The following is a 14,177-nucleotide window of genomic DNA, read 5'->3' on the forward strand; positions in this document are numbered from 1 at the left end:
GCAATTTTCTGTCAGAGTTTCCTCAGTCATCTGCAATAAGCAATAGATTAATTGAAATAAGAAATTGAGACCAAGAACCAGAAATAGAGTGGTAGAAAACTATGGCAAGCACAGATAACTGCTTTGATTAAAAATCCAGCAACGAGAGAAACATCTGTAAGAAAACAAATCTTGACTAGTTTGCCCATCATGTTGCCTCTCTGAAATGAGTATAAAGTACACATCTGAATTTTTCTATCTGAGAGCCATGTAATTTCAAGCAAGCAAACAACGTGTTACCCAGATAGTGCAACATCCAACTGGAGACCCAGCAGCAAACAATCAGCTTAACTAAACACCCCTTTGAGAGCAGCTCTTTAGAGAGCCAGCTGAGCCACAAAAACTGCTGACAACTATGCAATTTATTGGCTTTCCTCAAATGAAGACCTCAGTATAAGGAAACGACTCAAGAGACAACTAAACTCTACTAGAGTCATAATTAGCAAATAATAGGTTCCATTACACATACTGGTGTATATAACTCATATAATGACAGAACAAGCTCTCTTTTTCTCAAAAAACATTTATTAACATTACTTACAAATTTATATTTAGAAAATATTTAGGTGAAATAAATTGAAATTCAGACATTACTGAAATACAAAACATACAAGAATGTGCAATATCACCATAGGCATAATCTACCATAAGAAATAAAACAGTGCCTTCAAAAGAGGGATTACACTTTTGCAGAAGCTTCTGCTGTTCTGCCCTAACAGCATTAACACAAATACCAAGATCCTCTGCAGATGTAATCAGCATAAAATCAGTACAAATATGTTGATTTATGTCATACAAGAATCTGGAGTGTAACGTAACAGAAATTTCAAATGTCATGAAAGGTAATGGCTACATTGTTATTTTAATACTCAACTTGCCTTTGTCAGAGTGTTTATCAATGTATCCCTATTCCCAATTCTCTCTTGTGGGATGAACTGGATTCAAGTTTATATTTCTTCTACTGTTATGAAGACTTCTGAAAGCTTTGACTATGAATGTTAACTGTAAAAGACAGTCTATTTAAATGATAGTACCAAAGTGTGTAAAATGGCAGGGCAATAAATCTCTGAACATACTTTTGAAATGTTCCTTTTCTTTAGCAAGTAGAGGATGCCAAAAAAAAACCCAAACTGTGGTAGACTTTAATTGTTGTTCTCTTCTTAGTTATTCTAAGACACAATTGACTTTTCAAATTTTAGTTGATTTGCAACAGCTGAAATATTCTCCTAAGGCAGTAGTAACATTCCCCCATAAAAACATGGAAATCTAAACACCTGTCTTTGCCAAAATATTATTGCAAAGACAAGAGAGCAGAAGAACCAAACTTAGGTTCATTCCTCTATCACATGCGGTTCTTTATAAAACAGTAAGTTAGATAAAAATGAGTTCTGAAAGACAGAACCATGTCAGTATAAAACTGTGTGGGAACTACCTTACAAAAGAAGAAAGTGGAATCAACAGAAGGTGTTTCAAACATCCAAGTGCACATCAGCTTTAAGACTTCTGGTTATACATCTGAGGTTTTTTAATCAGTTTTCTCATTATTTTTCTGCGATATAGACTCATTGGCTTGTTGATTCTTGGTTTCTGAGTCCCTGCTAACAAAACAAAGGAGGCAGTTAAGGAAACAGCATGACAAAACTGTTACTACTCTTTATTGTTTGCAAGGTTGTTTTTTTCTCATGTTATGCTGTTTTAACAGTTGTCCAATAATAACAAACAAATCAGAAACTGTAAAATGTGTTCTGCACACTCTATTCTCACACACTGTAAGATCTCTAGTGTGTTCACCTTTGGTACTGGAATTCTACTTTGCTGCTCCTTTCCTGAGCAGGCATCAAAGTCTTATCTAGCTGTCCTTTGTGGGGGGAAGCCCCACAATTAAAGTTTGAGGTAGTGCAAAAGTGAGGCCGTGTCCATGGAAACCATCTAACCAGCTCCACTGCTCCCATGGAACATGGCCTCACTTTTGCACTACCTCAAACTTTAATTGTGGGGCTTCCCCCCACAGTCCTTATCTAGTGAAGCAGAATGAAACTAAATACACTGCTGTCCCTAAAACAAAAATAAAAACCCAACAACCAAACCAAAAACCATACACAAGTAAAAAACCCCAAACTATCATTACATTTCTCTGAACAGCGGGGAAAAGGCTAAAATATAACTGGTGTTTATGGGAGATCAAGAGATGAAATGTGTGTTCTGCACAAAACTCAGAGAAGCTGCAGAGTGGCCTAAGACAGTGAGAGTTAATCCCAGAAATGCTTACAAAGGCTGCATGAAATGTTTGAGTGCAGTTCAGAAAACACTTCTGATAGAAAATCTTTGCCTTTTTGCTACTTATATACTAGCAGCAGTTCTCGATCCTTTTGCTGTCAACCCAATGCATTTGTTTTCTTTTCCAATATAAACTTTTTTGAAATTAAATTAATCAGAAACCTTTTCACTTAAAACACTGTAGATGAATTTAATGAGCAGTTATATATTTCCACAGGGAAGGTCAACTGAATTAAACCTGAGACTCCAGAAGGTAACAAGAAAGATGCTGAGGAGGAAATTTTGGGAGTGGGACAGGAGTGGCTTAAGTTGCCTGAATTATTTGCTTAATATTGCCATGCACTCCCAAGTCATAGAAATTAATATGTACAGCAGTATATTAATTAGCACTAATTATGCCCTTAACTTTGGTCTTTGGCTGTACCAAGCCTTATTGAATTGTGAAATTCAGAAGTTGGTGAAAAAGCTTATAACTGATACTTGTTGTTTGGCTATCCTGGTGCTCCAGTTACCAGACAGACAGCATTTCCCTACTTCTTTCTTCCACCAAAAAAAAAAAGTGAGGAAGAAAGAACACACAGGTGGATCTGGTTGGGCATGGGCAGGGACAGAGCATGGAGGTCAGACGCTGAAGAGGCAGTTTCCTTCCTCCTCTCTCCCTGCACACTCCGGACTGGAGCCTGGCCCTACCACTTCACAGGTACTAATAGATGCAAATTAGATAATCACAAGCATCTCAGATAAACTTAGCATGCTATTAAAGACTCTCTTATAATACTACAATGGCAGAGACACACTCAGACTTGTCATCCACAGAAATATTATTGTCATGACTAACTGGCAGGCAATATTTTTATTTCTGAGGACAGTGCTTGGGGTGCAATCCTTGCCCCAGCCCTTGATTTCCAGAAGAGTTGTCTTCCAACTTAAGCCTTCTAATTACATATCTTCGATACTGAAGTACTCCAGTCTCAAGCATTTCATGTTTAAAACAAAGCTACTTTTTAAGTTTTTCTTTTTTCCAAAGGCAATGTACATGCTAGATAACAGTCTTAAATTCTTTTCCCATTAGTATCAATTTTTAAAATACTGTGCTGTGTCTGCTTCCTGAGTCTTCCAGGGAAGAACACACAATTATGCTTTTCTCTCTCTCACTTATTTTCATATAAAATGAGTTAAACTAGAGTATTAAAACTTTCAATAGCTGGTGTGAACATATGACTGCAAGTAAAACCGTAACTGTTTTGATTTACAAGCACAGCCAGTAGCTGGTTTAAATAAAACCATTAGGAAAAATCTATTATCATTCCAAGCCTTCCCCCCAAGGCCACAGAAACAGTTTACTCAGCACAATTAATGAGGCAGAAATCTTTAGTAATGGGAATAGGAAATGGGAGTTAACAGCAGGGAATCGAGGTAGGATGGTAACTTCTGAAAATACTAAGGGAAAAGATAAATTGATTAATCTTATTTAAAAAATATGCAGAATAAAAGGATATATTAATTAGTGTTCATGCAGGTACTGAACAGTTTAAAGACTGACTCCTTGTGGGCTCCAGTAAGTAAGTGGGCTCAGTCTTTTTGTGTGGCCTTCTCTACACTTCATTAATATATGGTGTAACCACCTCCATTGCACTGATCTTGCCAGAAGGATTTAGCATTGCATTTCAATTTTCCCTGAATGTGAAAACATCAAGTCCAAAATGCAAAAAGCATACTCTTGTAGCAAGCCAAGGCAAGTAAAAGAGCACTGCAAATACTGGTTGCTGTATGTGGATTGCTTTATCTGCTTATAATTGACAAAATACAAAAAAATCTTACCTTTTCTACAGACATTGTAGCAATCCATTTCAGTAACAAAGTTATTGGCATTTCCACCACAGCCAGTGTATTTGAACTCCTTACACAATTTAGTCTTGGCATCATAGTAATAGCGAGGCACAGAGGAGGAACACAGTCCTTCATCCTTAGGGCTATAGCATAGCAAGGGACCAGCTTGAGAGAAAAAAAGACAAAGAAAAACAAAAGAGGGAGTAAGAAAAATTATATAAATGTAATCTCTGTGCCTGGCTTCTTAAAATTTACCCTGCAATAAATTTTGTGTCTAAACTGCTTTTTTTCCCGGTGAATTGACATTACTATTACTGAAGACTTCAGAGACTTACTACATCTAATTCCTGTGAGTTGTGAATTTGAGAAAGCAACAGACCACCCCAGAAAACAGGATTATTGTCCCACAACTGAAATTCATCAGCTTTGGCCATTTGTGGTGGTGCCATGCATATGATGGTTGAGATATTCACATAGTCTTATTCCATGTACGTAGAAATATAACAATAATTTCAGTGGAACAACCTCTGTAGAGAAAATAAAGGCACTATTTTGCTACAATTTTGCCAGCAAATTCTGTATGCTTTCAGCAAAAAATACAAATTCCACCACTTTTCTCAAAAGAATCACGTTTCATTTTGCCTCAACAAAATTTTACTTTTCCTGCTGTAAACCTTTTATCAGCTCACTGGATGTGTAACAGAGAAATTAAAAATAATTCACCATTCACCTAAGAAAATGCTGACAGTCTGTCATCAGTCACAAATAACTGTTATCAAGCACTAATAAAGGTTAAGCAGTGATAGCTTTGATACATTCTGGTAGATCTCTCTTCTTCAAAGATCCTGTCTTGCACTGGACATTAACCTGGTGGTCATGACAATGTTTAGCTATAGTCACCTGCTCATAGTTACAACCTTTCTTATTTAAAGCTCATATGGAGAGACAGTGAAGAATCACATCAGGCAAAACTTTTATCAGAATCTGAGCTGTTGAGTGCCAAAAACCCGAGCCACCAAACACCATCTCTCAGGCCTGAATTTTAGAAAGGCACTTCTGCTTTATATTACAGTATCACTGCCCTGAACATGACTACCACAATGTCTGACACACCTGCCTCAACACAGATCTCCAACCCTGTTATTTCCCTTCAGCTACACCTGTACCTTGACTCTAGAAGTCAAGAAATCAGTTGCATGTAGCCATGGAAGTATTCAGGCCAAAGCATTTTTGCTCTTTCATTAACAGCTAAGACAAATAACACATTAAAATTCATGTGGACAATATAAACTTCTGCTTCACAGAAGTCTTCAAAATTACCACTGTACAGGTATCCAGAGGAAAGTATCAAATAAAGTATCATCTTCATATCACTTTTAAATCATCTATTTTATTAAAAATTTGGAACAACCATTACTTCTTTCTGGCAGACAGTGGTCCACACAAGACTGCAAATCTCTGAAGTTGTTGCCATTTCCGTAACAGCCACCATAGATGAATTCCTCACATCTCATTGAGCTCAAGTTAAAGGCATATCTTCTTAGATAACTCCTGCAAGGTCCTCCATCAGCCTCCAACCGGCATAATTTGGGCACTTCTGCAATAGAAATAATTTCATCCTCTGTAAAATCAACCCTTCATTCACATGGTAGTGTAGGCAAAACATTATTACTCCAGTTGTAAGCAAGTCCCAGCTTATCCCACCTGCATTCTTTAATAAAGTGGGATAAGATTTACAGGAGGAATCTGATGCATTGATTAGCCAGTAGGTGCAATATTAAATTCCCAATGTCATCTCTGAGACAACTCATTCTGGTTTCTCCGCCTATCGACATCAGCAAGAAGCAGCAACAAGCAGGAGGGACATCACTTGGACTCGATGATCTTAAAGGTCTTTTCTAACCTTAACAATTCTATGACTCTATGATACACCGGGTGGGTTCAAAGCATCCCGCAAGCTGCGCAGCCTCCCCGGTGTCCCCGCAGATCCCCTCCAGCCCCCTGCCACCCCGGGGCGCTCTGGGGCACTGCCGGTCCCTGGACTCACTCTTGATGGTCCAGCAGTTTTTCTCGCAGTCGTCGAAGGTGAGGAAGTTGTTGGCGTTGCCGTAGCAGCCCCCGTAGGTGAACTCCTGGCAGCTCTGCGTGTGCCTGTCGTAGTACCAGCGCGGCACCAGGGCGCGGCAGGGGCCGTCGTCGGGGGGCAGCAGGCAGGCGCGCTGCTTCTCTGCGGGAGATACCAGCGGCTCAGGCCACTGCCGGCACAGGCGGCCCCAGCCCCGCGCAGCCCCCCACGTGTCCCCCGCGGGGTCCCGCCGAGCGCCCGGTCCTACCTGTGAGGGAGCGCTGTGCCAGGGCGGCGCAGGCCAGCGGCAGCAGCAGCGCGGGCAGCGGCAGGCGGCGGCCCGTGTCCATGTCGCGGTGGGCGGGCGGCAGCGGGGTCCCGGGAGCGAGCGGCTCTGGACGGCCCGACGGCAGCGCTTTATATGCAGCGAGGCGGCTGCCCCGGGCCACCTCCCTCCTTGCGCATGTGGTGGGAGGGGAAGGTCTGATTCAGCGGGGCAGGAGGTCCCCGCTGACCCGGCCGCCACCTGGGCGCGGCAGCTGCGCGCCTGCGTGTGCCTGGGGGGCGCGGGCAGCCCCCCCTGCCCCGCCGCCGTCGCGGGGAGCAGCGGGATCAGGCGGGGGGGCACCGCCGGGGCTGGCTCCACGCCGGGCTGCACCGCCCATGGCGGAGGAGCTCCCGCTGCGTGGCTACGGGGAGCTGGCAGGGGTCCCCGGCGGTCCCGTCCCCCTCCCCCGCCCTCCTCACATTACGGGATGGTGCTCAAAGAGCATTTCCTGTTAATCACGGCGAAATCCGTGACGGGCCACTTGGCGAAAGCCTTCTCTACCCGCCCCGTTGCCGTCGCCCCCCTGAGGCCGCTCCCTATTCGGAGGCTCCGGGTAGAGGGCGGTGGGACGCCGAAAATCAAGGGCTGAGCCTGCTGCAGTTCCTGATACAGCCGGATCAAGTACAGGCTGCCTAGCGAGTGCCACTGAAGCAAACGCGCGTAATTAGTTTAATACTGTTGTGTAAAACGCTGATGAATTTGAGAAAACCGAGGCATCGTCAAAGGGCTTGGTTTCTGGGAAAACCCACGGAGATGAATCGATGACACCTCTGGCCAGTGCAAAGAGAGATGGATTTCAGGAAATATCATGACTTGGTTTATTCTGCAGATTTTAATCCCACTAGGCAATGGGGTGTGATCAGGGAAGAAAGGGATGAGCAGCAAACAGCATACTTTTCCCTCTCTGATTTATTAGAGACATTACATTAATTAATGTTCACTCCAGATAGAATTCAGTAAGAGAGATAAGAGTGGCTGCAAATTAGGCGTGCTCTCCATAGATAACAACAAGATAATCTGATCTCTTCTTGCTCTTCTCTACTCCCTTTACAGCAACGGCTGCCGATGGGGTTGAGATACAGGGCCCTGGAAATCTGTGGCCTGCAGGAAAGAAGCAGAGTCCATAGGGGCTGTAAGGAGGGCGAATTTAATAGCACCCTGATTATTTCAGGAGTCGACTTTCTCTCCATAACTTCTCTGCTTTTCTTATATCATGGAGGATTACAACCTGGTTTTCTGATATAATTTTAATTTTCTTAAAGGCAAGAAAGGAGTAAATTTAATCCCTACCCCACCTACATGTCTTCTGAAAGGATATGAATGGCACCTTTCCATCTCCTTTTTTAGCACTGTTCCTTTTTTTTAGAATCTCCAGTTGCCAAAGGATAAGTGGGTGCTTTAGTGACAAGAAAATAAACCCTGGTACAGTTTGAGTCATCACCATGGGACACATCTGCCATCCTTTAGAATGTTATAGCTACAACTGTTACTAACAGGTGTTCTCATTTTTAGGGATTTTGCTCATCTTATTAGGCAGAGCAATTATATTAAAGTTTATGTCCCTCTGGCAGGAAAGAACAAACAAACAAAAAAATGTACATTTTCTATTTCCAGAAGAAAGCAAAAAGTCATCCTTATAGTACTGGAAACTCTCAAGTGATTTTAATATGATGGTCTTTAATATGATGTCCTAGACTGATGTGCTTTGGTTTTCATCATAATTTTTTGAGTTGCAAACAAAGTAATTGAAATACCACTTAAAATAATAATCATCATCATGGCTAGGCTTTGCGAACGAAGATTTGGGAAGGGCTCTACCCACGTTTGTTGCAAGCGCGTTGGTGGCTAAAAAGGCCAAAACGAGAAAGGCATGTCTGGTTGCAAAAGACACAGCAGAAAGACTCCTTAGATGGTATATTCTGCAAGGCTCGATTCTTTCTGTGTTGTCTTTTCTCCTCAAGGGTGATCCTGCGTGCTTTCTCAAAAGCATCAGCAGCGTTATAGATGGTGTGTCTCCAGGCCTCCCGATTGGAGGCCAGAGTAGACCAGTTATGGTGGTCAATATGGCCAAGGCTGAGATGTTGTTTCAGGGAGTCCTTGTATTTTTTCTTCAGGGCTCCTCTCTTGTGGCAGCCGGTGGCAAGTTCACCATAAAGCAGGATCTTAGGGAGGCGGTGGTCCTTCATCCTGGAGACGTGTCCTGCCCAACGCAGCTGTGTTCTCAGTCATAGCAGCAAAGTGAATGCTATAATGCAAATACCATTTTCCATATTTTTCATTTCCTCTGTGCACACACACATACGAATCAAAGTGTGAGCTAAAGCTACCTATCCATCAATGCTGCTTTTTAGCTTCTCCTTTGCTATAACTCAGATTAGGTAAATATCTGTAAAAATACATGAAATACAGTAAAAGTTAACACAGTAAGTGGTGGAAAGTCCATTACTGACTGCCATCAACAGAGCTAGTCATGTCAGCAAACAGCTCTCTGGAGGCTTTCCATTACAGAGCTATGGACACCAAGTTCTTCCCACCCTAACCACATCAATGGTGTGCCAGAACCCACCTTCAGCTCACTCCTGCACCTTTGCCCACCACCACTACACCACATGCTCTCTGCCTCTCCACACGACAGTGCTTCTGCTCCTGCAACAGCCCTGGCACCTCTAAGACTCTGGCTGGCCAGTTCCTTCCTCCTGTTTTGACTGGCCCAGGACCAGCAGCTGGTGGACTTTGGAGATGCAGCTGTCAGTGTAGATTATGTGGGTGTAGAAATTGCATATCAACAGCTGAGAATGGGGAGATAATAGACAGAGGGAGAAAAACTGTTTTTAGTGAACTGGCTAAAATAAAAGGAATACAGACCCCAAGAGCATTATAGGAAGAGCACTGGACAAGAAAGATGTAAATCTTACATACTGCAGACAGCTGCTTACATCTGGTGAGTGGGGAGAGGAGGAGAAATGAGTGTATTTAATAGGAAAAAAAGAGGTGGAAAGAGGGAAGGGTGATTGCCTGTATGGACCTTTGAATTGCTAGATAACAGAAGGCCTACAAGCCCATTTTAATGGCCTGCAGCTACGTTCTGTCTGAAGGATCCTGAGTTCTGCTTCCAGTGGTATTGTAGGAAAGCAGCTGCTAGGATGAGAGATGCTAGGGGCTGAACAAATAGGCAGGGAGGGACCACCCTATTCTAAAGAGCATAGCGCCCTATTTGGTATCTAGCTGTATGCAACCACAGGTGAAGAGTTTCCTAGCTCCTTCTTGTGTCTTCTGAAACCCTCACTTCTTTTATGTGGAGCACTCCACCCTTGACACCTCTCATAACTCCATGATTCCAGAGACCCTTGATGCAAGCCAGGCACAATAACTGTCTCATGCAGAGCTGCAATTCTACTTTGCAGACACACCTACCAACAAAAGTTGCTGTGTCTGGCATTGATGGGCTGGCTGCCTGCTGGGGCAGTTAACACGAGAGTGGTTCCTTCCCCTCTCTACCTTTTCAATCCAGTCCCTTCGTGGCGGTAATGCACAAGTATCAAGGAATGTGCACATGCAAACCACCTGCTTCTACCCTAGCTGCTGGGCAGAGTAACACAGAGCCAAAGGTTGCTGGTGGCATGGAGAAGCATGAGACATTGCAATGGTCAGAAGGTGGAAGAGGAGGTGTCGGGGAGAAAGATTTCACAGCTGGGCCAAAACCCCCAGCCGACCTCGCTGAATTTGCTCCGCAGCAGTGGTGAAGAGGGAGAGGCCGGAGAGGTCAGCACAGCAGGGTCCTCCAGCTCCTGCCGCCGGTGCGGCGACGGGACCGAACGCACTGCCCGGGGGCCGCTCCGGGACGGCCGGACCTCCCTGTGCAGGCAGGGCCCGTGTCAACGCCCCGGCAGCGGGGTCGGCCCGGACGGCGAGCTCTAATCCGGTTAGGGGGGATTAGCGTGGAGGTTTAAAGGCCGGAGCGGCACGGAGAACGCGCGCGCCGGAGAGGAAGCGGTCGCCGCCGACCAGCGGGGCAACTCGGACGGCAGCGTGTGAGTGAGCCCGGGGGCGGGCCGGGGGCGGCCGTCCCACCGCTCCGCCACCGCCCGGGGGCTCCGGCCCCGGCGCCCTCGCTGCCCAGACGTAACCTTTTGTTGTCCCTCCCTCCCTCCCTTCGCGCTTTGACAGTGTAGACGATGCCAGCCATCAACATCGAGGACCTGAGCGAGAAGGACAAACTGAAAATGGAAGTGGAGCAGCTTCGGAAAGAAGTGAAGCTGGAGAGGCAGCCGGTGAGCGGGCGCGGAGAAAGGACTCGAAGCTGCCCTGCCGCCGGGGCGGACGCCGGGGCTGGGGCTGGGGCGGGGAGCAGCCCAATCGTCCCCGGACGGAGGTGCGGGGGCTCATGAGGCGGCCAGGGGCACGTTGGGAGGGCGGCGGGGCCAGGGGCGGCGAGGCTGTGGGAGCCGCTTGTCCGGAGAGCCCTGGATGTTTTGGGACGGCTGCAGTTTGCACCGACGGCTCCTGCCACCCGCTTGGGATCAGGGGCGGGGGACAGCGTTGTCGACATAGCACCGCTAACACCGCGTAGGTCCTTTCCAGGGGTGGCTGTGGAGCGGGGGGAAAGAAGCGCACCACCGCGGGAGAAGGCGCCGCGAGAGGCTGGCATGGGCGCGCCGGCCGCGGCTGTTCCCGTTGCATTTGGCACCCCTTGGCTTCCCCTCTCCGCGAGTCCCTGGAGCTCAAGGCCGGCACAAGGCAGCCTTGCCAGGCGAGGGAGGAGCACGTCGCGCTGTGTTCCTCTCCTCTGTAGACAGAACGCGCTGGGACCTGTCGGTGCCAGGAGATGGGTGCTGTGGCGCGGGAAGCCCCACCGCGGCACCGCTCCCTGCCCCGGTTTCCCTCTTCGTGCGCTGTGCAGTTCCCGGGCGGAGGGCAGGAGCCAAAAGGCTGCCGGTGCGGAGCCGTGACCCACCAAGCTTTGTCCCATAGAAAAGTTGTACTTTTAGACATTTACAGTGATTGTTCCTTTCCACAGGTGAAGTACTTTCCAGTTAAATGTTTGTGGTTTTCTACTTTTCTATAAATGAAAGACGTGTAGAACTGATCTTGCTCTGAAACTGATATTTTTTTTTTCTTATTCTGCATGCCAGCAGAAGCAAACTACACCTAAATAAACACTTCTAGTTAGGACTAAAAATACATTTATATGTGAGTATCAGTGGCATTAGTCACACTAATTACTAATCACCTGTCTAGGTATTTAGCCCAGAAAATAAGAGTTACATTTTAGTTGTGAGTTAGGTATCAGTGATTGTAGCTGTTATGGTATAGTCTAAAGCTCCAGCAGTGTTGAGGACTTGATATCGAACTACTATAGATAGCAATATCATCCCTCAGAGAGTTCCCAAGCAACTGAAATTTACTCTGCAGGAGCTGAAGGTATAATAATAATAATAATAATAATAATAATAATAATAATAATAATAAATTTTCGAAATAAATCAAAAGCCTGATCACTTTAGGGAAACAAATATTTTAGATTCACCTGAAGTAAAGCACAGACAGCATGCTCAATTTTACCAGTGCATTGTAACAGAAGTTTCACTGTGAGAATGAAGTCTGTGTTATAGTCACCACAGTTCCCTGGTACGTGTATGGTTGGTACAGGGACAGGGAAATGCAGAAGCCACACTTCTGTTGTTACCAAAAGTAAAAACTTTAGCAAAAGTTTTCTTGACTCTTTCCTATGCCTTTACAGCAGAAAAAGGAAGTGTCCTTTTGAATAATTTTTTTAATGAATAAAAATGTTTGAACGTGTATTTAAGCACGCTTTTTTTTTCTTATAAATGAGAATATCCTGGTAATGCTGACTGAAGTAAAACAAACCCTGGTCCTGCATAGACTTTGGAGCACAACTTTACTACAGGATAAAGTGCCCCAATTTGAATGAACAGGGTTTGCAAGGTAGAGAAGAGTAAGACATTCAATGGGATTTGTAGGTCCAAAGGCAGCTAGATTTTATTTTATACACTGTTTAACTAGGAATTAAATCTGTTCTTTCTGATGGCTTAAAGCTTAATTTTGCACAGATCATACTCTGTTGTCTGTGATAGAGCAGGTAAATTCATTGGTTCTCTTGTTATAGTTCTACCTATGAAGTAAAATATAATTAACAAAGAAGGCAAAAGGCCTTAAATTAGAAATACTAATCATCTAGTGGCCTGGCCAACAGCTGGTTCCTGCCGCTGACGCTGCACAGCTGTACCGCTGCAGGGACTGTGGGTAGGAAGGGAGGAGGTGTGGACAGAGCAGGAGTGTGTCCTCAGGCATGTCAGGTATTCGAGCATCTAAGGACAGTTTCTGCTGACACAGGGAAAGGAAGCAAGAGGGATGTGAGGATAAGGAACCTCTGGAGCTCGTGAGATTCGCTTGTGCACTCTCATGCTCCCCAGATACTGTCACTGCATGTTCTCTTGTCTCAGTGAACAAAAACTGAACACATTTCTTCTCCACGGGCAGGTTCTGTGCAGGCTTACCTACATCAGTGCTAGTTTGCTATGAATGCCACGCATAGTGTTATGTGTATTATGTTCTCTCATAACAAAATAGGCTATTCTATTAACTATTGTTCAAAATTACCCCGGGTAACCTGTAAGCATATTGTCTTTCCCAGGCAGGTCTTTACTTTCATTCAAGATGCATCGTTGCTATAGTAGAACCACAAAGTAAGAATTTGTATTACCACTGAAAAATCACTGCTGAATGTTTTGTTTGGGAAAAACACGTAAAGACATAAATACTTTAAAGCTGAATTGAAAGTTACTGACCCTGAAACCATTGACCATAAGTCATGCCAATGCTGAGGAAGAGCATGATCCACAGCTTAATAAAACTATGTTGGCTAAGAAGACTGCAAGTTTAAGTACGCAGCAGCTGCTGTTACAAGTGGCATATACATTCCCAGAGATACTCACATGTTCTGTGAATATCAGGCTGTGAAAAAAGAGGAAAGAAGCTGAGTCTGCATGTGCTTAGTGTTTGCTCTGTGGTCAGATGTTTTATGCTTGGCGGGAAGGTAAATGAGAAAGAAGGATGTGAATTCACGGGTTTCCTCCTCTGATGTTCATTAGCTCCGGTCATAACGCAGCTTCTTCTCTGTCCTTTCCCTCGAGGTGTCCAAGTGCTCCGAAGAGATCAAGAACTACATCGAGGAGCGGTCGGGCGAGGACCCGCTGGTGAAGGGGGTTCCCGAGGACAAGAATCCCTTCAAGGAGAAGGGAGGCTGTGTCATCGCTTAGAAGAATGGCCCCCGCGCCTGCCCCCGGAGCAGACATTGCTCCTATACCCCTACGGAGTCACTAGCGTGTCCCTACCGCCACCGGTCCGTGTTGAACGAGCACAGGAGCGGATTTCTTGTTATTTTCTATTTCTCCTTACAAAAATACAGAAACCCACCCGAAAGCTGCCGAGACCCGCGCAGGCCGCTCGGCAGGGCCGGCTGTGCCCTGCTCCCTGGCGGGGCCGGCTCCTGTCGCTGCGCGGGGCCCTTTCGCCACCCGCTTGTCGGTCGCTTCATGGCTGTTCGTTGGCATTAAAGAAAACCTACCCGTAACCAGAGAGCTACCGTGGCTTGCTGCGGGAAAGAGAGGAGCGGGA

The 14,177-nt window shown here is 45.3% G+C and overlaps 2 protein-coding genes across 4 annotated transcripts; one reads left to right on the top strand and one right to left on the bottom strand.

Moving 5' to 3' along the window:
• Nucleotides 1-620: 620 nt before the first annotated feature.
• On the bottom strand, nt 621-6,592 carry TFPI2 (tissue factor pathway inhibitor 2). 2 transcript variants are annotated; one of them, XM_027684814.1, is made up of 5 exons: nt 6,480-6,592; nt 6,194-6,373; nt 5,564-5,743; nt 4,138-4,311; nt 621-1,634 (listed from the first exon to the last, which is right to left on the bottom strand). In XM_027684814.1, exons 1-5 carry the CDS (start codon nt 6,559-6,561, stop codon nt 1,534-1,536), a joined length of 717 nt encoding a protein of 238 aa, XP_027540615.1. In that variant the 5' UTR covers nt 6,562-6,592; the 3' UTR covers nt 621-1,533. The 2 variants fall into 2 exon arrangements, with proteins under 2 accessions (XP_027540615.1, XP_027540613.1); XM_027684812.1 differs by having other exon boundaries at nt 621-1,637.
• Nucleotides 6,593-10,429: 3,837 nt separating this feature from the next.
• LOC113968239 (guanine nucleotide-binding protein G(I)/G(S)/G(O) subunit gamma-11) lies at nt 10,430-14,133 on the top strand. Of its 2 annotated transcripts, XM_027684623.1 has the most exons (3): nt 10,430-10,570; nt 10,707-10,810; nt 13,694-14,133. In XM_027684623.1, exons 2-3 carry the CDS (start codon nt 10,715-10,717, stop codon nt 13,817-13,819), a joined length of 222 nt encoding a protein of 73 aa, XP_027540424.1. In that variant the 5' UTR covers nt 10,430-10,570; nt 10,707-10,714; the 3' UTR covers nt 13,820-14,133. The 2 variants fall into 2 exon arrangements, with proteins under 2 accessions (XP_027540424.1, XP_027540423.1); XM_027684622.1 differs by having other exon boundaries at nt 10,433-10,810.
• The last annotated feature ends 44 nt before the right edge of the window (nt 14,134-14,177 follow it).

Source organism: Neopelma chrysocephalum, unplaced genomic scaffold, assembly GCF_003984885.1.
Source record: "Neopelma chrysocephalum unplaced genomic scaffold, ASM398488v2 Primary Assembly neopelma1_67, whole genome shotgun sequence".
Taxonomy (NCBI): Eukaryota; Metazoa; Chordata; class Aves; order Passeriformes; family Pipridae; genus Neopelma; species Neopelma chrysocephalum.

Bases quoted from the DNA above. Each gene is read 5' to 3' on its own strand.
- TFPI2 (XM_027684812.1), bottom strand. From the start codon at position 6,561: ATGGACACGGGCCGCCGCCTGCCGCTGCCCGCGCTGCTGCTGCCGCTG. The intron at 6,374-6,479 runs GTAGGACCGGGC...TATCTCCCGCAG, and splicing joins GGCACAGCGCTCCCTCACAG to AGAAGCAGCGCGCCTGCCTG. The intron at 5,744-6,193 runs GTGAGTCCAGGG...TTTCTATTGCAG, and splicing joins AAACTGCTGGACCATCAAGA to AAGTGCCCAAATTATGCCGG.
- LOC113968239 (XM_027684623.1), top strand. From the start codon at position 10,715: ATGCCAGCCATCAACATCGAGGACCTGAGCGAGAAGGACAAACTGAAA. The intron at 10,811-13,693 runs GTGAGCGGGCGC...CTTTCCCTCGAG, and splicing joins TGAAGCTGGAGAGGCAGCCG to GTGTCCAAGTGCTCCGAAGA.